Here is a 25762-nt window from a genome sequence, read left to right on the forward strand (position 1 = left end):
GTGCCCTTGGTCTTCAGCAGGCCGGTTAGGGGAAGGGCGATTTGGGCGAAGTTCGGGATAAACTGTCTATAGAAGTTCGCAAACCCTAGGAAGCTTTGGAGTTGCCTCCGGGTTCGCGGCGCTTCCCAGCCCAGGACATCCTTCACTTTCGCCGGGTCCATCTCAATTCCCCGGCTGGATATTCGGTAGCCGAGGTAGTCTAGTTGCTCTTGATGGAACTCGCATTTCGATAGCTTCGCGTACAGCTGTGCCTTCAGCAGTCTCTGGAGCACCGTGCGCACCAGGCTCACGTGCTCCGCCAGGGTTTCGGTGTAGATGAGGATGTCGTCCAGGTAGACCAGGACGCCCCGATAGAGTAGGTCGTGCAGCACCTCATTTATTAGCTGCATAAATACCCCCGGGGCCCCTTTTAATCCGAACGGCATCACGGAAAACTGGTAGCTTCCGAGCGGCGTGTTGAACGCCGTCTTCCACTCATCTTTTGCGCGGATCCTGACTCTGAAGTAAGCTTCGCGCAAGTCCAGTTTTGTGAACACCCTCCCCTTAGACAGATGCGACATCAAGTCCTTCATCAGGGGGAGGGGGTATTTGTACTCCGTGCTGATTGCATTCAGCCCCCGGTAGTCCACGCACATTCGAAGCGAGCCATCCTTCTTCTCCCGGAATAGTACCGGGGCCGCTAATGGCGACTTCGCGGGTTGGATGAACCCCCGCGCCAGGTTCTTGTCTATGAACTCCCGCAGAGCCCCCATTTCTCTCCTTGACAGGGAGTACATTTTCGGCTTAGGCAGGGTCGCCCCTGGCTCTAACTCGATGGCGCAATCACTGGGCCGGTGTGGTGGGAGCTGGTCGGACTCCTTCTCCCCGAACGCTGCCGCCAGGTCTCGATACTGCCTCGGGATTCCGCCGCCCGTCGTGGGTTCCCCGGGCCCGGCCTCTCTCTTTGCGGTTGTCTCGCCAGTCGCCGCTGCCTCCCCACGCCTCGGGATCGTTGCGGGTCTCCGGGGTCCCGGCGCTGCTGCTGCTGCTGCTGCTGGCCGGGTCTCAGGCTCCGTCTGCTCTCGCCCCGTCTCCCGGTGTCCCGGACCCTCCACTTGCCCGTCTGTGGTTGCGGCCGCACCCGTCTCCACGGCTCGGTCCCCTCGGCTCCCGCACTTCGCCGGCCTGTCGACCCCGAACCGCACTGCCTCCGCCGTCCAGTCGACCCGTGGGTTCCGTCGTCGTAGCCACGCCAAGCCGAGTACCACCACGTAGTCGGCCACTGGGACCACCACAAATCTCAGTTCTTCCCGGTGACTCCCGATCGTCATCTGGACCGGCTCGGTGTAATACTGAGCTGGCCCCCCCCCGCCAGCGTGCCGTCTAGCTGGCTGAATGCAATGGGCTCCCAGAGGCGCCTCAGCTGTAGTCCGAGCCCCGAGACCACAGCTGGGTACTGAATCCAGTAGCGCCCGCAGCTGTGCCTCCCCTCCGGATCTCACCCCCCGGATGTGTATTCTCACCTGGAACGGAGGGCAGTCCTCATCTCCTATTGGGTCCGCGCGCCTCGACTCCTCTGCTCGCACTGGGACGCCGTTCAGTGCGAGCGCGCCTCGTTTCCCGCCGGCTCCGAGTCCTCTCCGGAGGACGCTGTCTCCGGGGTCGACCACCCCCCGCGTCCTTTCTCGGTCACCGCCGCCACTGCCCCCTTCCGCGGTCGGTCGCCGGCCCTTTTCCCGGTCGCACGCGGGGGCTTGACTTCAGGCCGTGGTGGGGCTCCTTCCCGCTCCGTCGGGCACTGCGCCGCTCGGTGGCCTCTGCCTCCGCACCGGAAGCACAGGTTCGGGGCTCTGGTCGCCTCTCGCACCCCGGTGGACTGCCGCCGACTGCTCCGCCTTTCCTCGGGGGTTCTCTCCCTCGGCTGGTCCCTCGTCTGGTCCCGTCGCCTCGTGCTCTGTTGGATCTGCCGCCACGCCGATTCCGCCGTTCCGGCCAGCCAGATCCAATCTTTCACTGTGGACGGGTCGTCCCGCCCCAGTGCCCGCTCCAGGATCTCTGGATTGAGCCCCCTCTTAAAATACTTCACCCTCAGGGACTCCGGCCAGTCCGTGAGCTTCTCTGCCAATCTCCGGAACTCCAGGGCGTACTCTGATACCGACTTGCCCCGCTGCCTGAACTGCAGGATGTCGTCCTCCGCCCGCTTGGCGCTCAATGTGTCCTCGAATCTGTCCCGGAGCGCCTGCATGAAGTCCGGGAAACTCCGTAGTTCCGCCGCGTTGGCATCGTATAGTCCGATCACCCAGCTAGCTGCTTGACCATCTAGCAGCTCGGCCACGTAGGATACTCTTTCCTCGTCCCTAGCGAATAGGTGACCACCCCTCTGCATGAACCCCCTAACGTGCGTCAAAAAGTGCGGCAGCTGTTCAGGGTCCCCTGAGAACTTCCCAGTGATACCTCGAAGTCTCAGGGCGTCTGCCGCCCGTCGGTCCACCGACCGGGGCGTCGTGGGCGGTGCCGGCTGAGGTGCCGGACCGCCACCCCTGTTGCTCGCCCCCTCGCTCACCGCAGGTGGTCCCACTCTCTGTAGCAGGGTCTGGAGCATCGCCTCCATGGCGTCTAGGCGCCGCTCGACTCTCTCCTCTAGTCGGGCGAACTTCTCGTCCCACTCGCGGTTCCGGGACACTGAACCTCGGGTCATCGTGACGCCTGAACCGTCTGGCCCTTGGTTCACGCCCATCGACCACCGCTCGGCTGGAGGGCGCCCGGTCCTGGCCGCTGTCCCGTCGCTCCCAGGTGGCTCCGACCGTCCCTCCTCGAGCCTGGGTTCCTCGTGCTCCAGCTGACCCACGGATTCCTCGTCGCTGGTCATGCCTGTATTGGAAAAGGAAACGCTCCTCGGTGGTACCGGGTAGCGCTAACGGTGAGTCCTGGCTTTATGTAAGGTTTGCCCCGTTCGACAGAGAAACTCTCGTGACACGTGTGGTTCACAAAGAAGGTTTACTCATGCGTAACGTAGTAGTCACAAGCAAAGCCAGGACTGGCTTGGTACAATTGCATCACTTGTTATATTCCCCCCTTCCCACGCTTTTTTCCCGCCCCGCGATCACGTTGCAGCTGCGGATTATGGGCCCCCAATAATCCCCCTTGATTGTTCATGATGGCAGGATCGGTCAGGGTCTATTGTCCTTGATTGCCAGTCCCCCTCCGGCTGGGTTGGTTCCTCCCCGTTACGTGCAAGCCCGCGGGTTCTGTGCTGCGTTGCGATCTTGTTTCGCTGCCTGTGGCCCCGTTCATTGCTGGCTCGCGCCGTTATCAGTTTATAGTTAAAAGCTTCCGCTGCGGTTTTCCGGTTTGGCTGGGCGCAGGTGGCCCGTTAATTAGCGGCGCTTTCGGTTCCTCTTTTCCCCGCTAGCTACCGCCGGTGGATTCCGCGTGGTCTGGCTGCGAGCTTCCCTGAAGCCCCGTGCTGACCGAACCTGACACTTTGGGGTGATATTTTGGGGAAAAGTCAAGCCACAGTTTTTAATCTCACCTCGCATTTTGGAAGAGTAGACCCTTCAAAATAGGCAGATGGTCCAAAGTCTCTGAAGGCAGAATTCACTGCCCCCTTAGACTCCCTCTGCTGCTGCTGTTAGTCTGCGAAGCGCTAGAAGTACCGCTGTACAGTGTGCTCCGGGGGTTTGCTCCTTCCGTTGCCTCAGTTTTCAGTTGCTCGGATAAGGTCTGATGCTTCCCTTGAGCCTCAGTGGACATCGGGTACCGTCACTAACTGTTCTTACGTGGCAGTTGTAACGTGGCTCAGAGGCTGCAGTACCACGGCTCCAAGGGGGCCATCCGCCTTCCTCTCCCTTCCCCTTTCTCTTTCTCCAGGCAGCAGTGGTGGCAGAGGCCTATGACTTTGTTCCAGACTGGTCGGAGGTTCTCTATCAGCAAGTGATCCTGAAGGGCGACTTCAACTACCTGGAGGAGTACAAGCAGCATGGCTTGCTCAAGGCGAGCACCTTTGAGGATATTGCCCAGAAGTGAGTTGTGGTTGCCACCTGCTTCTTCATATTCTTTGCAGCGGGGGTGCTGGCTTTCTGCCTTCGCTTTTTCCCTCTTCAAGAACTAACGGGAAGGCGAAGGGGTAGAAGCTTTTCAAGCTGGGAGGGAGGCCTCTGTTAACCGAGGGACCTCCTCTTTCAGGTTCAAGCAGCACGCAGCCAACGAGTCTGCCCTGAGAAACCTGAAGAAGCTGCTGACCTACTGTGATGACATTTATGTGTATTACAAGCTTGCCTACGACAACCAGTTCTACGATGTTGTGAACATGCTTTTAAATGATGCCCAGACAGGCTGCTGTCTGAATGATCTGCTGGCCAATTAAGCTCACACTGGCTGGACGAAGCAGAATGGCAACCCGTGCCCTCACAAACTTCAGTCAAGCCAGAAAAAAAAAAGTGCCCAAGATATATATTTTTAGATGACATCAGCTGCACAAAATATTGAGGATTATTAATCTTGGGGTTGGTATCAAATATATTGACTTCTGAAGTCAGAATGGAACGCAACCACCATTGGATTATAAGAACCTCATATTGAAGACCAACTTCCTTGGCTGAAGCCAGAGAGTTTTGAATTAACTTGTGGCCAAACAAAAAAAGAGAAAACCATACCTGAATTTGATCTTGGAGTATTTCAGAACTGTTTTTCCTTGAATACCAGAAGACAAATAGCTTTTGTTTCAGATCTAACTTTGGACCTATTAAAGCAGCCTTGCAAATGTGGTGCTTTTTGGATTTCAGTGACTGCTGAATCTGGGAGTTGAAGTCCAGCCAGGGAGGATGGTGTTGTGTACATCACTTTCCAGGAACTTGCAAAGGTGGGCAACTCCACCTTGTGCTGGTGGCTTTGCACATTGATGTATCAGCTCACAGAATCAGAAAATGTTGGTGTTCTGTTAATTTGGAGTGTGGGAAAGCTGGAGGCTTCAGAAACTGCCAAGAGGAGGCTAAGCACAGGGCTAGTAGCCCAGGCAGAACTGCAGGCACGGCTGAAGGCTAGCAGTCAGGCTGGACATCCCATCCTCTTGCCCTAGGAGGCCAAGGCAATGAAAGGTGGCCTGTTGCTTTCTCCCTTTCCTCCAGAACCACCAGGATTGATTCTGGAAGCTATACCAAGGTTCTGGCTACCTATTGATTACTGATCTATTGATTATTGACCCACACTACCCTTAAAAATCGTACACATTGGCCACTTGCATGTTAAGAAAGATGACCATGTTGGATTATCTCTTCTTTGAAGAATATTTCCAGTCACTGGCTGTTAACGGAGGGCAACATCAGACGGGAGGTGTGTGTGCAAGGGGGGAAGGCGTGGCTAGAAGGGGATGAGCTACACGATCACTTAAGTGGGATGAGAGAAGAGCAGCCTTCGCTGGCAATTTGGTCCCTTGTCAGCAATTGTTACTGCCTGTGGGAGAAGCACAAGCTGACCAAAGATCTCAGTCCTCACAATAGTGATTTTATTAAATTAGTTGCTTTTATAAAACATTTGCAGATGTCATAATTCTGAACATAACAATTTGCCCAACTATTATAACTGTTGCAGTTTGCTAAGCAGGATTCCTATGCATGAAAAAACAGCCGTCTTGTGAGAGCCACCAAAATCTGGTGACAAAGAATTGTTCCAAAGAATCAGCAGAGTGTAAACTGAACTGCTCAGACAAGGCTCCTCCCCCTCCCACTGCAAGAGAAACAGCCCATTTGCCCCTTTCACACTTGGAAGTCAGGGAAAGTTATAGCTACGTCACAAGTCCCTCAAGCCGCTGAAAAACCAAGTTCTAATAGAGAGAAAAGCCATTTTTAATACTACTGCAAACCCATGCATTTGCTGCAAACTGCTTTTGTTTTCTGGGTAGAGTCTTGTAAAAAAGGTACAGTTAAGATTGTTATTACTAACTCTGCTGGTAATAATACAACTTCGGCCATGTCAAAATTAATGTCCAATTTAGTGCTGCTTCGCTGCTATGAAGACACACATTATCGATATTCCATTATTTCCTATCATTGAATAAAAAATTGGGCTTCATAATTTTATTCCCTCGGCATCAAGGCAGGTATTCCAATGTGTCAAGTCGTGACCGGATAACCAACAGCACAAAGACACTGCACTTTCTGGTTGTGGCATTTGGCAGAATTGAAAGGAAGGAAGTTGTGCTACAGTTAGGGGAGCGTGGGCAAACCAAAAGACAGAAAGAACGGGTCACATGAAGTCTTCGTAGTCTTGCACATAGCCACCGTCGTAACCACCGTAATCTGCCAGGTCATCTTTCATAGTTGCTTTTAGACCTCCGCCAGGCACCACACCTTTTTTCTTCTTTTTGGCTTTATTTTGCTGGAAGGAAAAAGGAACAGCTCAGATTTAAGAATACAATCGGACCTCTCCAATCCTGGGCTAGAAAAAGGGAAAGCAAGCATCGGCTCCCTTGCAAACCACATGAAATGACTACCTTGCTAAGTTTTTTTCCAAGAAACTCAGGGTTGATTGAAGCTGAAATCCAAAACGTGGAAGGTACCAACTTCCTAACCCTGCCCAACAAAGTACCCTTCGCGTGTATTCTGATGTGCAGCATTCTGTATGCAACTGAGAAGTCATCTTGATCAGGGCTGTGATCAAAGTTTACAGACTGCCCTATAGAGTCATTAACCAGCTTGCCAGAATAAAACCACATCTTTAGGTGCAGAAAGTCTAAGACCAGGATTTATTTTCACAGAGCTTAAGCTAAATCAGCTGCCAGATACACAGACCCCTGTGCAAGCCACTGATCCCCTCCTCCCCAGGATCCATGACAGAAGGCCACTGGAATATCACAGTAGCTGCCAAAGCCTGCAAGAGGCCCTAAGACCCACCTTCTCCTGCTTCTGCTTCTCACTGCATAGCACCGTCAACGAATTGGTAATCTTTTTCAAGTCATCGACTTCCACTAAAGAAAAAACAAGGCGGGGGGGGGGGGAATTATTTACAGGCTTTCCAGAAACAGCTTTTTCTGCCCAAAAAAAGAAGGGTGGCAGTGGAATCTTACATCACAAAAACATCTGGGATACCTGGAAAAGTATTTTTAGGAAAAATGTATGTAAGCTGGTAGCTTATGGGTAGGCAAAAGACACCACACAGTTGTGGGGAAGGTCACCTTCAGGTTAGAAGGACCTCTGTTAGAGAACTGAGGTAGTCCAGCTAGTACCCGGCCCTAACAGTAGCTCTTCCTTTTCCACACACTCCTCTGAGTGCAAGGCTAGCCATGCTGCTCATAGGAAACATTTAAAATCCACCATTGGGCAATAATTTAAAAACTTAGGTTTTTCAGAACCATTTGGTTAATTGCACTGCCAAAAGATGGGCTTTGTACTGTCTGCTGACTTGTTTGAAATTCCCTAGCTAACCAAGACACCTGAAAGGAGCCTTTACTCATGAGCTCCTTCCTCTCCCTCAAGGCCCCCAGGCTGCCTTCAGGCAGGCTTCCTCAGCTGCTGAGGGCAGAGGCCCCGGGCTGTCAGGCCCCCAGTCTCTGCCTCTGTGAGTGAAGCAGCATCTGAAACTGAGGCAAGAGGGCTAGCCTGAAATCTCTGATGATGCCAACTGCTTTGGTATCCAGCTCTTCCCTGCTTCCTGGCCTGACTCCTTCAAGCCTCAGGATGGAGCTGCCTCTCACTTCTCTGATTTGCCCCTTTCCCAGGGAATTCCTTTCCAAAAACAGTTGGAGCAGAGGAACAAAACACACTCCCTGCCTGATTTATCAGAGGGGCTGAACATGACTGTTCTTCTCAAGCTATCTACTAACCTTGCACAGCTGGCAAAAATGTTAAGTGCTGAAATGAATATTCATTTAACTGAGCAGCGAGAAGACCAGCACGCCCCCTTTCTCCACTGCTTTTTGCTAATGTACTTTTTAAAAAATACCCAGAATACTTGATGGCAAGGTTTGAGGGGTAAAGCTGTCCACGATACATTTAACATCTCCTGTTATCAACCTGATCATCAAGGGAAAACGAGGAATGGTTGTGTGAACATCCATATATGGCGCCAACAGATAACTGGCTCAGTTCTGCTGTAATAAACTCTACATTGGCTAAGATGTTAAATTCTCTTCTGGTTCCTTTTAATCATTTACGGATATTAAATTATTACAATTTATTGAATAAAATAAAAAGCATGAAAACTGTCTATAGCAATCTTGCCAGAATAAAATTTAAGTATATGAAAGATTGCCAAACACATCATTTATTGCTTTACCATAATTTATGACAGATTACAGCACTGAGACCAGAAAGGATTCTCATCCAGAACAACAGGAAGGGTGCCAGGTCTCCACACGTTCAACTCCCACTTAGCTGTGGAAGCTCCCCAGGGCTGACTCTTTCAGCCTAAGGTCCTTCAAAGGAAGGGGGAGGGGGTTGTGGCAAGGAAAAATCTAAAGAAAGGCACACTATCTATACTTACTGCTTCTTAAAGAAAAACAAAGATACATATTTAATATGACCATTCTGATAAATGAGGCTGTGGCTCATCAGATATAGGTTGAATAAGATAGCTTTATATGTTTTTTAAGAAAAGTTCCTGAAAAGCGTGCATTAAAATGGGTATGGTTTCGTTCTCTTCAGTGAATTATATTACAGAAATTTCTAACACAGTTATTAGAAACTGATTTTAACTTTAGGAAGTGGTCTGGCTCCATCTTTGTAGAAGAATATAGTAGCTGCTTATAACTTTTAAAACTGCATGCAAGTCAAATGGCCAGAAATAATAAATCTGGTTAACTATTTATGCAAAAGATCTGGTTTTTTCTTCAAATGATCCTGAATTAAGGAGGTAATGTATATTTAGATGTTTCTGAAAACTGCAGAACATGTTGGGAATCACCCAGATGTCCTTCTTCTAAAATAAACAGGTAACCAGATAGGCAGAAGAGAAAAAAAGCTGGCTATGGTAGGAATGCCCAACTATCTTAGCAGTAGCCTTAAAATAGAACATAGAAGACATTATAAAAACTTAGATTAAGAGTTAATAATTAAGTAGCTAATTCAACCCCATTAGCCTAGCTTTTCTCACTGGGCTATTGTTCTAACCTGTCCTTTATTTCCAAGCTAAGCAGAGCGCAAACAATGGTATTTCGTTGATGTACTTACATGAAATACATATATCTCGAACTAATGTTTCCAAAAATCCAGCATAATATAGAGATTTCTCATATTGTGTTATTTTTTCTTTTAACAATTTCCCAAATTCCGTAAAATCATCTTTTGACGATGGATTCATAGTATCTATTCCACATATGTTATTTACACCTGTAGGAAGATGAGCAAAGCATAAAAATAGCTTAAGTATGTAAAATAATCAGCTCACAATGACAGCTCCTCTGAAAGGAAAGAAATGTTGCAGCGCTTCTCAAATATTTTGGTCTCAGGAACCCTTGACGTCTTAAAAATGACTGAGGACCCTAAAGAGCTGCGGTTTACGAGAACCGCTGGTTTAGAGAGATGCAGACAACAATCTTTTGTGCTTCTAATAGGAAATAATACGTGCCCTGAATCAACTGAGCGGTGTGACTTGTTGGCACAGCCTTCAAACTTACCAAAGGTTTCTTTTGCTAACTCAAGGTCTGCCTCTTCTTGCAATTTCTGCAATCGGAGTTTGTCTGCTAACTGCTCTTCCGGCGTAAGTTCTTTAGATTCTTCGGATGCCTCTAACTTAAAAGGGGATACGAAACAGAATAGCGACGTATGCCCGATCAGCTCTCCGTCGGCATACGGCGCTAGCCTCAGAAGAAAGCCATCGCGGCGGCGGCGACCAAAACACAGAGAGGGTGAAAAATGATCTACCGTGCAGACCAAACACTGCTTACCTAACAACATTTCACAACTGTTTCTAGAGCAGCGACGTTTCCCCGAAGGGCAGCCGCACGCCAGCCGCCACCTACGCGCCAGAGAGGCGCCCCGAGCCCATCCATCCGCGCTCGAGACGCGAATCCTGGTTTCCTGCAGGGCGAGGCGCTGGGAAAGCCTTACCCTTTTCTTAACCTCCTCCTGCTTCTTCTTCTGCAGCTTTTCCCTCTCCCGCATCTTCTCTGCCGCTTTCTTCTTCTCTGAAACTTTGGGTTCTGCGGACAGGCACAGGTTATTGGCTTTTCGCTCGCGGCGCCGGGGCTCCCGAGCGCCGCCGCCCGGACCCCTCACCTGGCTTGGCCTCGGGCTCGGCCTCCTTCTCCTTCTCCTTGTCCTCCTCCTCCTCCACCTCCTCCTCCTCGTCGTCCCAGTTGTCCTGGTCGGGAGAGAGCAGAAGGGCGCCGGTCACCCCGGGAGGCCTCGCCCGCCGCCCCCCGCCCGCCCCCGCCCGCCCGGGCAGCCGGCCCCGGGCCCCTCCCGCGCCAAGCCCCCGGCCACCTTGACGTCGTCGTCCTCGTCCTCGCCGGCCCAGCGGTCCATGGCCACCACGGCGGGAGTGGGCCGGAGGCGCCCGGCCAGCGGGTCCGGCGCCTCGAAGGTGTCCGCGTCTGCGGGGACAGAGAAAGGGTCAGCGGAGCGGCCGGGCGGGGCCGCGGGGGGGGGGCGCGGGCGCCGCCGGTCGGCCGGACCTACCCCAGGAGTCCGCCTCGGCCGCCATCTTGCCCGCCGCCCTCTCGCTCGCGGCTCGCCCAGGCCAGCGGGCGGGAGGGGCCGCGCGCGGCACGCCGGGACTTCCGCCCCGCCCCCGCCGCGCTTCCGGCTTCCGCCGGCGTCCCCGGAAGGGGCGGGGCAGCTGCGGAAACCGGCCCCGCTTCTCGTCCCGAGGCGGAGGCGCCGCTGCCAGGAGGAGGAGGAGGAGGAGGAAGAGGAGCCCCGGCAGCGCCGGGCGACCGGAGGAAGCCCGCCCGCGGAGTCCGCGCCGCGCGAAGGCCCTACAGCGCCGGGCAGGCGGCGCCGCGGCCGGGGCTCTGGGCCGCTGAGGCGGGCTGGGAGGACCCACCGGCAGCCTCCCGCCGCTGGGCCTTCCTCGCCTCCAGACTGCGGCGCTGAGGAGACCCCGGCGCCGCCTCCGCGCCGTCAGCCGGGCTCGGGTCAGCGCCTCCCGCCGCAGGTCCGGGAAGGGTCGCCCCCTCCGGGGGTCCGCGCCGGATCGTGGCGCTGGGAGGGAGGCGCCGGGCCCCGGCCCCGGCCTGCTGCGGGTCTTCCAGGCGAGAGGGTGGGCGGCGGCACCACCCGGAAGCCCGGTCGTTCACCGCGCGAGCGAACGCCAGCGGCGTCGGCCGAGAGGCTTGGCCCCGCTGCCTGCTCTTCCGGAAGCGCAGCAGGGCCCGTTTCAGAGGCCTTCGCTGTTCTAAACCGGGCTCAAAAGGCGGCCGTTAAATCCCGTCCTTTAGCCTATCCGCACCCCAAGTCGCATCGACGTACAGCGTAAGACTGAGCCGTCGTCCATCAAACCATTTTGCACTTCCACTGAAATTAAAAATCAGACTTGCACCAAATTACAAAATGATAGTTTAATATGTATTTACAGAGCAGCCTGCAGCGGTTGATTTGGTTGTCCTAAATAGGATTAAGTTACCCACATTACCAATCATTTAGGTTGTAGAACCTCACATTCTTTTTTTCCTTTCCTTCTTTCTCTTCAGCGATCGGAAGTCTCGGAACAAGTTTTGTTATGTGCCGTGTTCCACCTTAACGAAAAGCAGTGGGTTTATAATTTTTGTTCATGAAAATGCACATATGCTTTAAAAAGGTACTCTAAAAAGATGCTGTACAGATTTCCTTCAAATAACAGAAATGTCCATTATTTTATTCAAGGTGGGGACGGCTGTTCAATTTACTTGCTAGTGGATTTGCAGAAAATAATCTCTGAATGCAGCATAGCAAACTATCATAAGAAAATCACACACACACTCCCTTTGCACACAAAGTTCCGAAAGGCAGGCATCCACTGTTCCTCAAAAAAGGATTGTTCTCTTCACAGTTCTGTTCTGAAGCTGGGGAAGATCAGTGGGTGGACTTTTAAATGCACCCGCAGCCTTTTGGCCTAGCCATGGGCTCCAAGTGAGCATGAGCAGGTACCTTCTGGAGACCGCTGACAAGAGTTGTGAGCTATCATCATTAGAAACCACAGGGGAACAGCTTGGACTAATTATTAGAGTTATCTTCTCTAATTAAATTAATTAAAAATAATCTGAGAGTCAAGGACACTCCTACATGGCTCTTAATGATGATAATCCACTTTCATAGATTTGAGAGCACTTAACATTTTCAAAACCAAATGTATCAATATAGCTGTTACTAGCAAAACAGGAAGGTGGTTACAGGGATTACCTCTGGGAAAACACACATACACACACGCTTACATTATATATAATGTGTGTATATATATATATATATATATATATATATATATTTATAGTTATGTACATTTTATTTCAATAAAGACATTTAAGACAAACAGCTTAAAGATGCCCAGATGCCCTAAAGATAAATACAATTCAAAGATTCTCATTAAAATGAATCTGTAGCATTTTCCCGCAAGCAAAATACCTTTCTTTAAATACAAAAAAGTCAGCATTCTGGATAGCAAATGCCTTTTTTTCTCTCTTTTGCAGAAAATCCACCATAATTCTGTGCTAAATGAATAATGATTTCCCACAAAGCAGGCTTGCTCTACATGCTAACTTTTTTAACAGTTCAGTGACACATGTGCTAGCTACATATATAACAGATAATATAGTAAGAAAACACTCAACCTGATGAAAAGTTAAAATCTTCATTAATACATTGGAAAAGTCGATATAACTCATGCCTTTTAAAATCAAAAAATACAAAAATTAAATGTTTTCCTAAAAAGATTTTCCTTATTTTAAGGACTCATTCAAAAATGAAGCTGCGTGTAATTTGTACAATAAAATTGTACAAGTAAACAGGTAATATACATAAAAAATTAATTGACATACTTCTCAATTATCAGTTGTCCACCTTTAATTTCCAATACTGTTCTTTCTTTAACAAGCATACAAAATATCAAACTTCTCTTTAGAAAAAGTGCCATTCTGCAACATCCTTTACATAAAAACAGCCCAAGCCTGTGGCGTGTCAATGCAGTTTAGAGGCAAAGCTTACTAACTTTTACAAATTTTTCCCTTCCATAAAAAGCCTCCTAAAAGGAGATTACACTCCATTAAAAAAATATCAGCCTCTTCTACAACCTGCATTAGAGAACCAAGGCTTGAAAACTATTTCCATATAATATAGAAAACCACTATGATAGCATATCAGCTGCGCTGGCAGCAAAGGAGTGTCCAGGACCACAGGATTAGGCAGTGTTACTGTGGCGGGACCATGCTACACAGAAGTTTAGAACTGATTGTAACTAACTGCATAGTAGAGGGGCCAACCCATGCAAGACTCTCAAATGCTCTCCTGCTCTCCGTATTCCATTTGTGGGGATCCTGATGCAGCAGGAACTAAACTGTGTTAGACCCAGCAAATTCTCAGTAAGGACTCCTATGCACAGGAGACCGAGGCACCGATCTTTGTCTGCGAGCTGTGCACACCACCACGAGAAATCATCTGTCCACAGCACATGCCATCACAATGGTTTAAATATTCTGAATATTAGTAATTCTTATATTTCTTATCTAGCCAGTCTCTTGATTTTTTTAAAAAAGATTTCCACTACAGTAGAATATTACAGAAAAAAATTGCGCGCATATATATATATATATATATATATATATATATATATATGAATATGAGAGAGAAACTTACATGGAATAAAACTATAGATAATTTTTTAAAAACAAATATACAGTATGCAGGCAGACAAAGCAGGAAAATGGCCATTCGATCGAATAATAAAAATGAATAAAACTATTCCCAGAAAAGTATGAAGCCACCTCAACTAAAAGGAATGCATAATGAAATTCTAAAATTGAATACAGGTCAAAAGTGTAAAAAGGTTATAAACCTTAACAGGAAAAAAAATTACTGGCCATTCCTGTTGAAATGAGAATTTTAAAAGTAACACAAAGTGGCTACAAACCCACTTAGAGAGCACCAAACAGAGAGAAAACAAGAGTCCATTTTCAATCTCTGTGATTTCATAAAATCCTGTATTTTTATAGGATAAACTGCTGGTGGCAGAAACAGAATTCTTTAAAAACGGCAGATGTTCTGTACATTAAAAATAATTATTGGAGTTGCACTAGATCTAAAGACACTTCTGTTCTAGCCTACCTACTGTACTGTACGTATTTCCATTTGGCGATATAGAAAGTTCTTCTGTAACCCTTTATTACTGTTGGGCACCAGAGATAAGAAAAGCGAGAAAGGGTACAAAAATGCAAAAATTTCAACAGTAATGGCAATGTTTTTGTTCTAGTCCAAAAAGAAAAAAGAATCCTGCATTTTCTTTCCCTTCAGCTCTTTGACAAAAGATTGAGTTTAATCAGGGGGTAGTAAGTCATGCAAGCGAAATCTGTCTCTGATGTGAGGTCGAACATCTTCATTCTAGAGATGGGGAAAGCAAAACAAAAATTTAACATCTTTCATTAATTACAGTAAAGTTAATTTGTGATAACCTTTGGAATCTGAGCATGGCCAGAAACTACTGCTCGTTGCTACAGAGGAAGAAGGAGGAGCCAAGAGAGAGCCACTGCCTGTGTTAGGCCTGGAATCCAACTATGAAATCTTACACTTCTGAACTCCTGTCCACAGCTTTTAAAATTCCTTGGATTGTATTTTCGACTAACCACCACATTCAGAGAAAACAAGACACAAGGATGCTGGAAAATCCTTGTTCCTGGTTCCCTCTACTGTGAGTGGTTTTGCTGACCAGAAAACTAATAGGAGTAAGACACTTAAATTTACTACCAAACCATGATTCCTGTCATGTCCTTCCCCTAACAATTCAGATTTGAACCCAATGTTTTATGCTAGCTTATGGCTACTGAAATGTTTGCAAGTTCTTACTGAACTTCTGCTTAGTGAAGTTCGTCCTACTGGCAGGTGGGATTAAATGAGCAATGTGCACCAGCTTTAGGTGTTCCTGAATTAAAACTCAGGCTGTCAGGAATTTGGCTTTATTGTTCTGTGTAATCTCACTCACTCACTCAACAAATGCATGCAGATGACATCTTGCATGTACCAAATGTTTTTTCTGTGTAGACATAATGAGGGTTGCATTATGTTAATATTCAGCTCTATTCCACAGACTTATATTCTGATCAAAACATGGATTCTAAAAAAATAGAATTTACTCACATACTGAGTATGGACAAGAGATGCGCCATTACTCTAAAAGCTCTACGAAACATCATCTTGCTTGACCTTTGACAGAGCACTCATCTTTAAGAGACTAGAAGAGGCTAGCCACTCAGAACAGCTTTTTAAGATCCTTTATTCATATGTATTTTTGGACAGATCAGGGAAACTGTGCTGATATAAAAGGGAGACAGCACTTCCTAAAGGGACATGTGATGCAGACATCTAAAGGGGCTTTCCTAAGTCAAAACCAGTATCCTGAATTGTGTTAATCTATGAAGGTTTAAGAAGAAAAAATGATTTAAAAAATACTTACCAGTTCTACGAGTTTTTCCAGAAAAGGGATCAACTTTAGGAGTTCATTGTCATTTTTATCCATGAACCAGCTTTCTATAGGAATTCCATTTGAAAGCTAAATCAGTAATAATTAAAAGAAAAAGAGGTAAAATAAGGTGCTGCGTTTTCTGGAGAGAGAGGAGGTCTCCTTTTCAGCAGTTCCTCCACTGATCTAATTTTTTAGAAATGTGAATATGGGGGGCCAGGGTGGTGGAAGGCTGGGGAGAACAATTGAAAACATCTCTGCACATGTTCATTTTGCTCATGACAGATGGCAAGCATAATTTATATAATGCATGTTCAATTCCAAATGATCATAAAAGAATATTCAATGTAAGAAGGTGTACCGAAGATTTCGCACTGAGTAGTAAAACATTGTGGCACCTATTCCAATGTTCCATGAAGGAAGCAGAATTAATATAGGATGAAGATGACTATATATAAGAGGAGTATTATCACAGGTCTGTTTCAATCTCATGCCCTGGTGACAAATCATCACAAGGCAAAGTTATATGTATTTTGTGACGTGCTTTATAATAAATCAGAAATTTTGAGTTCAGATGAAAATTAATAGTAGTAGTAGTAGTAGTAACAACAATAATAATTTGATGGTGTTCCTTTAATACCATCAAACAACATCTACCTATCCCAGGTCCTTGGGAAGGACTCGACAGGTGGATAAAAATGCCAAATCCAGTCTAAACATCTGGCTGACTCTGCGACCAACAATAATATATTAAATTTATATGCTGCCTGAATCCCAGCGACTCTGGGTGGTTTAGAAATCATTAAAAATGTTTAAAAACAAATAATACACAAAACACAAAACAAAGAAACAAGATGGCAAAGAAAATGAACCCAGATGCGGCAGGAAGAAAATTTGTGGATCCTTTAGAAATACCCATAATTGTGCACTATTGGGATTACCGTGTGATCAGAACTTCATCAAAATTGTATTAATTGATGGAGATTCTGGTTAACCAAACAACACAAAAAACTGCATCATGACATGCTTTAACTGAGCACGCTGAGCCAACATTAACTGTCTGTTTTGGAAGAAGTCTGCAAAACTTTAGCTTAACTGCACTGATCTCAACCAAACCTTTTCTGTACCTCGATCAATCCCACAGACTGTCTTGAGAGATTTTGGCCTATTCCTCTTTATGGCCAACTGGAGATAGGCAGCAATCTTTTTCCAGCCTCGTGAGCATCAAACCCTTTTTCTGAAGTCTGCAGAGATTTATTTAATAGAGGCAGTATTCATTTCCACAAATCTTTGTCACAAAGAGTAGAGTCTGATGGTGGCAACCAACTTTAAAAAAAAGAGAGAGAGAGAGAGAGAGAGAGAGATCCCCTTAGTCTCACATGGGATTGTCATCTCATGGACTGGAACTTCAGGCTCAAGCCATTGGCGTTTTCTCATACTTCTTCCATAAGGACAATGCTGGCTGGCTCAGGTGTTCAAGAAAGACATGATGCAGTGCAACGTTTGTGTGCTGTTTGCTCTATCAGAATCTCTATTTTTAGGATGTGGATGAAGCTTTGATTGCATCATAGGTCACCATACTGCAGGAGTACAGCTACATCTAGATCCCTTCCATGTTGCTGCCAAGAAAATAATTTAAAAATGCTTCTAAAGTCAACAGGTGTGGAGAATGATTTGAAGGAGGCTTTATTTTGTATTCTAGTGAAATTTGAAGTGACCTGCAGGAAATAAACTCACCTGGTAGGCAAAGGCTTGTGGTGAATTGTCGATGATGATCGTTTTTGAGAGATCTCTACCAAGGATATTTAAATCTTTTATGTAGTTCCCTTGCACACAAACACAATGCTCACGGAAAAGTCGGTGCCTATAGTTAAGAACACATTCAGGTTGCATACAAACAAGTGTAGATAAAGAAAATACTGTAGTCAAAAAACCTTCCTCTATTCTGAAGTACAGTTTTAAGAACAATCTTCTTGATAACAGAGCTTTATTAAAAAATGAGCTTAAAAGAGCCAAGCCCAACTCTTTCCCAGTTAAAGGTTTCAGCTAACGTGCCATGGCAGTGTAATAGGCTCCCAACTTAGGGACTCAAGCAAACCAGTCCTGTTCCCCACTTGCTGTTTTTCTCTTCCAACTACATTTGATATTATGCTGAATATTAGCGGGAAGTTTGTGGGGAACATAAAGCAAAGGGCATATCAGTCAGAATTAACTGCAGTCCGCTTATAGAATAGACCTAATCCTGCCAAGACCTGAGGGCTGGGCAGTCTTTGGACATGCAGGAGCAGAGACCGAGCCCTAGTGGGCAACACCTTAAAGCAGCCAAGCCTTTTCCCAGGATTGCATAAGTTGAAATATTGTGTCTGTTGGGAGTAAGGATATTTGGCCAGCCTCCTTGAAGCAATTTCTAGTATGTGGAGGAGAGGTGGAAATCAAGAAGAGGAGCATTCTTCTTACAGGCTAAAGTTACATTGCAGAGTTTTATCACAATTGTCACCTGCCGATGTTGGTGAAAAATAGTAACCTCAGGCTGCATATTTTTAAAGACTTGAGGGAATATTAACAGCTTTTTATCTCCACCGCATGTTATGCATTAGCATGATGCTAAAATAGCATTAAATATACCTATTTTGTTATTCTGGTTAAAATGGAAATAACACGTGACAGCTTTCTGTTCAAGCTTACCTGACCAGCTGCTTTTTAGGGTCTAATATGTTCAGCAATTTGTCTGCATAGACCTTTTTAGAAGCAGTAAAAAGAATTATCTAAAAAACAGAAAGGGAGAGGCAATTGCCATCCATATCACCAAGAAAAATAAAGAACCTGAGTAACACACCAAAATTTTAAGCAAATCCCATTACCTCATAAATTTGGGACATACATTCCAAGAATTCTCTGAAAAACGGCCTTAATCGAACATAAACCTAAAAAAGAGAACAAAATAGTAATTTAACTACAAAACACAAAGAGGAAGTTTTATTTCAAATGGCAGAGAGTTCAGAAACTACTGAGTAAGGCACACTGTTTAATATATTATCATTATTAGTTGTTATAATTTTTAATAATCTATGAAGACGTAATAGTAATTAGTGTATTTGTATAATTATAAATGCAACTTCCCCCAGCAAAAATTTATAGCCTGGCTTAATGCTGTTGTTATAATAGCAATTACAGGCAGCCTTTTTGCTTTGAACATTCTGTCAGGTTTTCATCACAAACACAACCAGATAATCTTTTACAAATGTAAGCTTTTCAGAGTTAAGATTCTTTTTCAGCCAGATCTTTCATCAGACTGGTTAGCTTAGCCACAAGGGCATATCTGATAACTGAGTTTTAGCAGAAACAGTGTTTTTATATCCAAGCAATGCAGAATTCCCAGGAAACGCTCTTTTTTATGTCATTGAACAGGATTTTGCTCTTCAGGCACAACGCTCAAAACTCTAGTTTATCTAGTCAACATCTATTCTTATTTACATCTTCTACCAGAAAGTCACCAGCAAAGATATGGTTTAAGAGAAATATTATTCTTAGGCATTTGATGATGATGATGTAACAAGGTTTTTTGATTATATCTGCCCCCACACTCACACACACACAGACATAAATAAATAAATAAGAACCTTCTCTGGCTGTGGAGACTTCAAGACTCTCTCCCCTTCACAAACCCCTACTGAAGGCCATGTTTAAGAAAGCACAAATGACCAATTTTATTTGGTGAGATGCTGAGCAGACACTGGCTAAGGTACTTTGAAATAGTTGTTGCCTTTCAAAGTGTCTCCGCCAATGGAGAAAAATCTAACAAATCAGTATTTCTTCACCAAAACAGTCATATTATTAGTTTAATTCCATTGGGTCCAAGGTATAAAAGAGGCATTATTTAACTATAAAGTATGAAAAGCAAATTTCTTGTCCACGATCATTCATACAGGCATGTGAACTACAATGGATTTTATTGTAATTATCACAATTAATTGTACACTGAAAATCCCTATGACATTCAGACTTAAGTAAAATAAAGAACAAATGATAGAAGCTTAAGAAAAAGTAAATAAATAACAGGAGTCAGTCTTAAGTACGCTGCAGCTTCTACTCTCAGAATAATAAAAAAGATGCAAGGGTCCTATATTGAGCAATAGCTACATACATCTCAGTTATCAACCTACAATTTTCCTTTGCCTTCATAATCACTCTAAAGGTAAATTAAAGAGCAATAACGGGTGGGGTGGAGATTCATGACTGAGAACTTTAACTCATCACTCTGTTGTTTAGACAAGTATATTCAATACTGCCTGGGGAGTGCAGAAAAACAGTCGAAGAGAAAGACCTTAAACCATATCCCATCGCTACTTAGACTTACCGGAGTTCATTCCTCAATTGCGCCTTCCTTTCAAGTTACACAGGCTGTAGTTGTGGAATACTTCAGCACTATGTTTGATCATTGCTGCTATTATTTATATTAATTAAATTCTAAAGGCAAGATGCAGCTAATGAAATAGCTCACGCGCACAAGACTCCTGCTGAAACAAATGCATTTGCTACGGGGCTCCTGGGGATTTATTTAAAAACCCTGACATTACTTCCTCCTGTATTTGACCATTTTTCAGATTGTTTAAAAACTGTTGAAGCTGACGTTTCAAGAATTAACAAGAATGGCAAGATACCAAGATAAAACAAGTTAAAAGGATATGCCTGGAAGCATGAGATGTGTGCACTGAAGATCTGAAACTGAGCTGGGCCTTTATCAAAACTGATGTGATCCCCCTCCCCAACTCAGTCAGGAATAGACTTTTGAGAGGCATCCTCAATTTTCACTATGGTCTTAGATGATAACAAATCATGTCCTAAGCATATGGACTCAGAAACTGGTTTACAGAAAACTATGCCAAATACAAGCGTTTGTCTTGAGATCCACAATGATCACATATTAGGACTGATTCTGATATGTTCACAATTGCAGTTCCTAAGAAATGCTTGCTCTGGAGAAGGGATTAAGATGCCCCAGATGGAAACAGGTTGGGGGTTGGAGAGCACACTCCCAGAACAGTGTCCCTGAACTTCCAAGTTACGTTATCAGGTGCTAGGCCTGTCCTCACTAAGGGGGAAAAAAAAGTGCCAAGGAATCAAAGACATATTTCCAGCAAGATTTAGGGACGGTCAAATGCAAACTTTACCTTTTTTAATTACTTCAAAATATGTAATTTTTTATAAATAACCCCCAGACAACAGAGATGGTTATTCTGAGTAATATATACCATAGGCAAGAGATCCAAAAAACATTCTAGCTACAACAGGAAAAAAAGGCATAATCCATTCTCAGCTCTTCCTGTTACTATCCAGAATGGTTAACTACATCCTCCAAGTGCATGTCAGTGAAGAGGATTCTGACTACTGCCATCATCAGACAGAAGATAAGAAACCCAAGTTTGTATGTATTTTGGAAGATTTCATTTTATGTTTCAGGATGTTGAAGGATTGTAAATAAAACAAAAGACAAAAGACAAGTTTTAAAATTAGGGTAAAATACCTGGACAAGTGTCCGTTTAAGATGTCTGATGTCATTCTCCAAAGATACTACAGAGGGGTCCAATATCGTGCGAACTACATGGAGGGAAGCTGTTGCTACTCCCAGGTACATCACACAATAGGGACCTGAGAACAACAGCCGGGGTCAGTGCAGCATCTTTGGCAGTTGCTGGAACACACCTCCTTCTCCTCCTCCTTCCCCTGTTCTTCGCTGGCAGAATTGTTGAATGCACAGTAGATGAAAGCTAAGAATATGTTGTGAAGCACAACCAACAGCTAACAATCTGGCAGTCTTCATCAACAAAGCAACTCTTGCCACAAAGCAGCACCTAACTAGGAATGAAGGAATGGATCTGCTTCTAAAAGCAAGTTATTCCCAATGCTGACCTTCCCCTTAAGAACAGAGTGTTTAGCTAGCATGATTTGGTTTTCTCATGCAAGGAAGAAAACGTCAGTCTGTAGCAGGCTCTTGTTTTATAAAATGATAACCACATACACTTAGAAGGTTCTTTTCTCTACCTCCTGGCAAGGAGGAAAGTTGCTAAGAGGAATACTTCTAGCTTCCTAATGGTTGAGATTTTTACAATGGAATTATATTGAAATTGTCAAAGTAGTAAGCCATAAGCCACAGCTCCTGTAAGATCTGATGACTTGCTTAACAAAATTTCATAGAATATAACCAATGCCACTAAATTACCAACACTTTAGGAGAGCGAAAAAGTATCAAATACATAATGTTTGCCCATTAATTTCAAAGGAACAAGTCTGTATTTCACCTTAACGTGGTTTTGATTACCTGGTAAATGACATCTTGGAAAAGGACTGGAAATGTGAGTGCAGCATCTTCCAGTTCATTGAGACTACAGTGGACTAATGTTTCATCCTACAAATAATTTTAAAAATTAGTCAATTTAGCAGAGGAATAGAAATATGTGTTTTCTGAAACAGCCCTACAATTACAGTGTGTCAGAGACAGAGTATCTTTCCATCAAAAGTAAAACAACCAAATATGCTTTTCTTACCAAGTCTAGAACTAAAGAGAACTCTGGTGTACTTCTTGTTTTCAATGGAAGAGCAGGCTTCCGATTAAGTTGTTCTTCTGTTAGTGGTGGAACATGTTTGATGAAGTAGTACCTAAAGACCAGTCACGACATGGTTTGATCGTTTATCAGACAGTGAACAGTTTACTCTTAAACTATGATAAAGGCTTAAGAATGTCTTAAGCTACCCACAGATCTACTAGATGAACAACATAATTATATACAGTTAGTTTGGGAAATATCTTCTGAAAACCTTAGAAGTTTCCCATTCCATCTAGCTTAACACTCATTTTTCTGTGGTTCTTCCCTCATAAATATCTGGCTTTTTTTTTCTTTTTTTTTTTTTGCAGATTTAGGGCTCTTCAAGTATGCTACTTCCCCCTTCTTTGGTTTTACAGAGGGCCAATTTTGGCTACTGTCTTGCCAGCATGCATCAGCTGAGCTCATTATCAGAGAAAGCAAGGTAAACAATTCTATGTCGATCTTTATTAGCACCAGTGTTAAGTTTTCAAATCAAAAGAAATAAAAACGTAATGGTGTGTTAAACTACTGTAAAGAGTAATTTTTAACACTGGATCTAAATACTCAACAGGAACAGAATCTGGGTTTTTATTTATTTACATGCATGCACACACACACACGCACACGCTAATGTAATGTCTGAGCATGAACACGTACGGATCAAAGACTTCCCAGTCTTCTTCATAGGTGGCTTCTGCATGAGCCGATGAATAACCACTGTCTGGAGATACTGGTGCTAACAAAACACAAAAGTTCCTCATTAGTTTATGGGAAGAAAAGGGAATTTTTCTCTTAGCAGTGAAGTTGATTATTTAGTTGCTAAAATATGTCTATATTTATCTACATCTATTTAGTCTGGAAGTATTCTGTGTTATTAAGAACTTTTTTCAATACCTTTTAGGTTTATAATTTGACTCTTAAAAATAGATTCACACATATCAAACTCTAAATGATTAGGAATATTTGCAGGTAAAGGCCAGGTATAATTTCATTGGCATGTTGTAATAGTTGAAAGTTACTGACATGATAAAAATCATGTGCAGAGCCAAATATGAATTTTTTAAACCAAACTTTTAACAATTTAAGTGCTTAGTGAGGATGATGGTTACCATCTGTTTTCTTTCACACTGCAGTATTATGGAATCTTAATGCATTATGGAATTGTATTTTGATTGTCATCTGATTGGGGTGGTATAAACATTTTAAGTAAATGAATACAGATCTAAAATGATGCCCATAAAACAATATTATCAAGTTAAATTCTTATTAGTCAGAGTGATACTGCCCTTGGCTTTGGGGCAGTGTTTGTGGGTGGGTGGGTGTGCGCACGCATATGTAGATGAAACATAAATACACAAGGTAACTGTTTGTTAGAATGTATTCATACTCAAGTACAGTTAATAGATATAAATAAGTAGGGCTTCATATTAAGAATTTATTTCTCATTTATTAATCAGATTTATAAACTGCTGAATCCCCAAGGACTCTAGGCCATTTACAAGATAAAACATTGAAGAGGTTCATCAGGAGAAACAAACATTTACCCAAATAAATATTTCCTTTGCTCCCAACAGTTTGGGACTGCGGTGTCTCATGACTCTCTGGCCACCCCACACGCAGATCGGGGGGAAAGCAATAAAAACTGAAGCTGCCTCTGCCTTTGGGCTGTGGGAGAAGTACAATGTTAGAGCCAGGAGCTGCTCAGAAAAACAAGATGCTTTCTCCTTACCAGTCAGTGGAGGCAGATCACAATCGGCCACATCATCTACTTCCTCCAAGACATTGTTGATAGTTGGCCGGACCTGGGCCGCCTGGCTAGCGTAGGACGTCCCATTGGCTGAGACGGCTGTGCTGGTAATAATCTCATCCACCTGCTCCATATCAAGCTGCTTCACTATTTCTTCAGCTTCAACAGCTTGGCCGGGAGAATCTGAGCCTGCTGTTCCTGAAATAATGCTTTTACTTAATACCAGTCCTCTTAACTTAACCTGAACATTTCTATGTACTCTTCTGTATTTAGATTTAAGGTCTAAAAAGAAATCTAACAGAGTATGTTCCTATTTGCCATTTTTTTCCTCAACGCCCAAATAGAAAACAGCTATTTCATGACAATAATTTTATATTTTTTTAGATGTATGTAAGAGCTAAATGCAGTTTTGTGTAGTACTTGCCATTTTTATTTGCTGGTGAGAAAAAATTGAAGACAGGAGAAAATATGGTCCCCAATAATGTAGTCCTTGGGGGGCTGCCGCTGGTGGGATTATCATCCAATTTTCCATTTTGCCTAACATGCTGGTTTGCCATTTCATAATTTCCAGCTTCTAGAACAAACATACAAAAAAGTGCACTAAGTTTTTGATGTGATTTTTCCAATATAGGCTGGAGCGACAAAATTTCAATTAAATATCAAATTCCTAGATGAGCACGCATGTACTGTAGCAATTAAACAGCAGAAAAGCCATGCCCTAACTGGTATCTCCACAAAGCTGATACTGTGGCTCCTGGTTTCCAAGGCAATGAAGCTTCACAGTTGGCTAGCTCTAAGTCTGAGATACTCCCACTGACTAGCCATTACAGAAACTTTTAAAAAACACACAAAATATTGTAATTTAAGAAAGTGAGCTAAAAACTGCAGCAGAGGTATTTATACTGTCATTTGTTAATTCAGAGCATGTGATTTGGTAATATTGGTAAAGCTTTTTTTGTAAATATCAGATTTCTTTTTCCTCACCATACTGTTATAACCATACTGCTTATTACACTGGCTTATGGTAACTGCTGTTAGTGGGTAATTATAAATTGCAGGTATTATCTTGACCCATCGAGCCCGATACTCCGTGGTTTACGGAGGGTTCTGAAAAGGATAAAGAGATGTGTAGAGCGCTGCTGGAGGAAAACAAGGACCGAATCCGACCGAACACAGGCTAGAGCCACCATTAAGGCCTACCTTGTGGCGGTAAGAACGGCAAAACCTCAACACTTCTCCGCTCTTATTGCATCCGTAGAATGCCACCCAGAGGCCCTGTTTAAGATCACCCGATCTCTTCTGGGAAAGGTGGGCCCAGTGACCCACCTACAGGGCCGCGCAGAGGAGTTTTCTGGGCATCTGGAGGATAAAATCGCTTGGATACCTTCCCAGTTGGAAACCAAGCATGGGGCATGAAACAACATTGGTCGCACTTTTGGATGCTCTCTGGCAGGAGCGGGATGGGCGTAGTGCATCCACCCTTGCTCTTCTTGACCTCTCATTGGCTTTCAGTACCATCGACCATGGTATCCTTTTGGGTCGGCTCAGGGAGTTGGGGGCGGGTGGCACAGTTTTGTGCTGGTTCAGCTCCTTCCTCCAGGGCCGGTCCCAATCGGTGTTGATAGGGAGTGAGAGGTCCAGCCCGCGGCCCTTCCTTTGTGGGGTGCCGCAGGGTTCGGTACTCTCCCCACTCCTTTTTAACTACGACATGAAACCACTGGGTGAAATCATCCGGCACCACAGGATGAGGTATCATCAATATACAGATGATACCCAATTATACATCTCCATCCCAGGTGATCTGAGTGATGCTGTGACTACCCTTTCGCGGTGCCTGGAGGCTGTGGGGGCCTGGATGGGGAACAACAGGCTTCAG

General features: G+C 44.8%; 3 protein-coding genes across 5 annotated transcripts in view; 1 reads left to right on the forward strand and 2 right to left on the reverse strand.

Annotated features, from left to right (window-relative positions):
- The window catches only part of SPG11 (SPG11 vesicle trafficking associated, spatacsin), a 62327-nt gene extending 57583 nt beyond the window's left edge, over positions 1-4744 (forward strand). For both annotated transcript variants that reach the window (XM_088139262.1, XM_088139265.1), the window contains 2 exons: positions 3850-4001; positions 4165-4744. In XM_088139262.1, the coding sequence (XP_087995388.1) occupies positions 3850-4001; positions 4165-4345 (333 nt within the window). In that variant the 3' untranslated portion in view covers positions 4346-4744. The remainder of the gene's footprint in view (positions 1-3849; positions 4002-4164) is intronic.
- A 715-nt stretch (positions 4745-5459) lies between these two features.
- On the reverse strand, positions 5460-10744 carry EIF3J (eukaryotic translation initiation factor 3 subunit J). Its single transcript, XM_088139276.1, has 8 exons — positions 10593-10744; positions 10398-10507; positions 10191-10275; positions 10023-10114; positions 9590-9704; positions 9144-9302; positions 6870-6943; positions 5460-6354 (listed from the first exon to the last, which is right to left on the reverse strand). Exons 1-8 carry the CDS (start codon positions 10615-10617, stop codon positions 6223-6225), a joined length of 792 nt encoding a protein of 263 aa, XP_087995402.1. The 5' UTR covers positions 10618-10744; the 3' UTR covers positions 5460-6222.
- A 714-nt stretch (positions 10745-11458) lies between these two features.
- The window catches only part of CTDSPL2 (CTD small phosphatase like 2), a 47753-nt gene continuing 33449 nt past the window's right edge, over positions 11459-25762 (reverse strand). The window contains exons 5-14 of one of the 2 annotated variants that reach the window (XM_088139269.1): positions 24311-24460; positions 23869-24084; positions 22797-22875; positions 22101-22212; positions 21875-21961; positions 18417-18479; positions 18241-18320; positions 17293-17419; positions 15550-15645; positions 11459-14480 (exon numbers count right to left, since the gene is read on the reverse strand). In XM_088139269.1, the coding sequence (XP_087995395.1) occupies positions 14415-14480; positions 15550-15645; positions 17293-17419; positions 18241-18320; positions 18417-18479; positions 21875-21961; positions 22101-22212; positions 22797-22875; positions 23869-24084; positions 24311-24460 (1076 nt within the window). In that variant the 3' untranslated portion in view covers positions 11459-14414. Of the gene's footprint in view, positions 14481-15549; positions 15646-15672; positions 16882-17292; positions 17420-18240; positions 18321-18416; positions 18480-21874; positions 21962-22100; positions 22213-22796; positions 22876-23868; positions 24085-24310; positions 24461-25762 lie in introns of those variants that run through there. The other variant, XM_088139270.1, reaches the window with a different exon arrangement.

The sequence above is a fragment of the Python bivittatus genome, unplaced genomic scaffold, assembly GCF_059951505.1.
Source record: "Python bivittatus isolate LINGU-HERP-01145 unplaced genomic scaffold, Pbiv_v1 ctg000210_np1212, whole genome shotgun sequence".
NCBI lineage: Eukaryota > Metazoa > Chordata > Lepidosauria > Squamata > Pythonidae > Python > Python bivittatus.

What these genes read in the sequence shown, in the direction of transcription:
- EIF3J (XM_088139276.1), bottom strand. Translation starts at nt 10,617, where the DNA reads ATGGCGGCCGAGGCGGACTCCTGGG. An exon ending in ACGAGGACGACGACGTCAAG is followed by an intron (nt 10,276 to 10,397) that starts GTGGCCGGGGGC and finishes TCTCCCGACCAG; the next exon opens with GACAACTGGGACGACGAGGA. An exon ending in GTTAGCAAAAGAAACCTTTG is followed by an intron (nt 9,303 to 9,589) that starts GTAAGTTTGAAG and finishes ATCTTCCTACAG; the next exon opens with GTGTAAATAACATATGTGGA.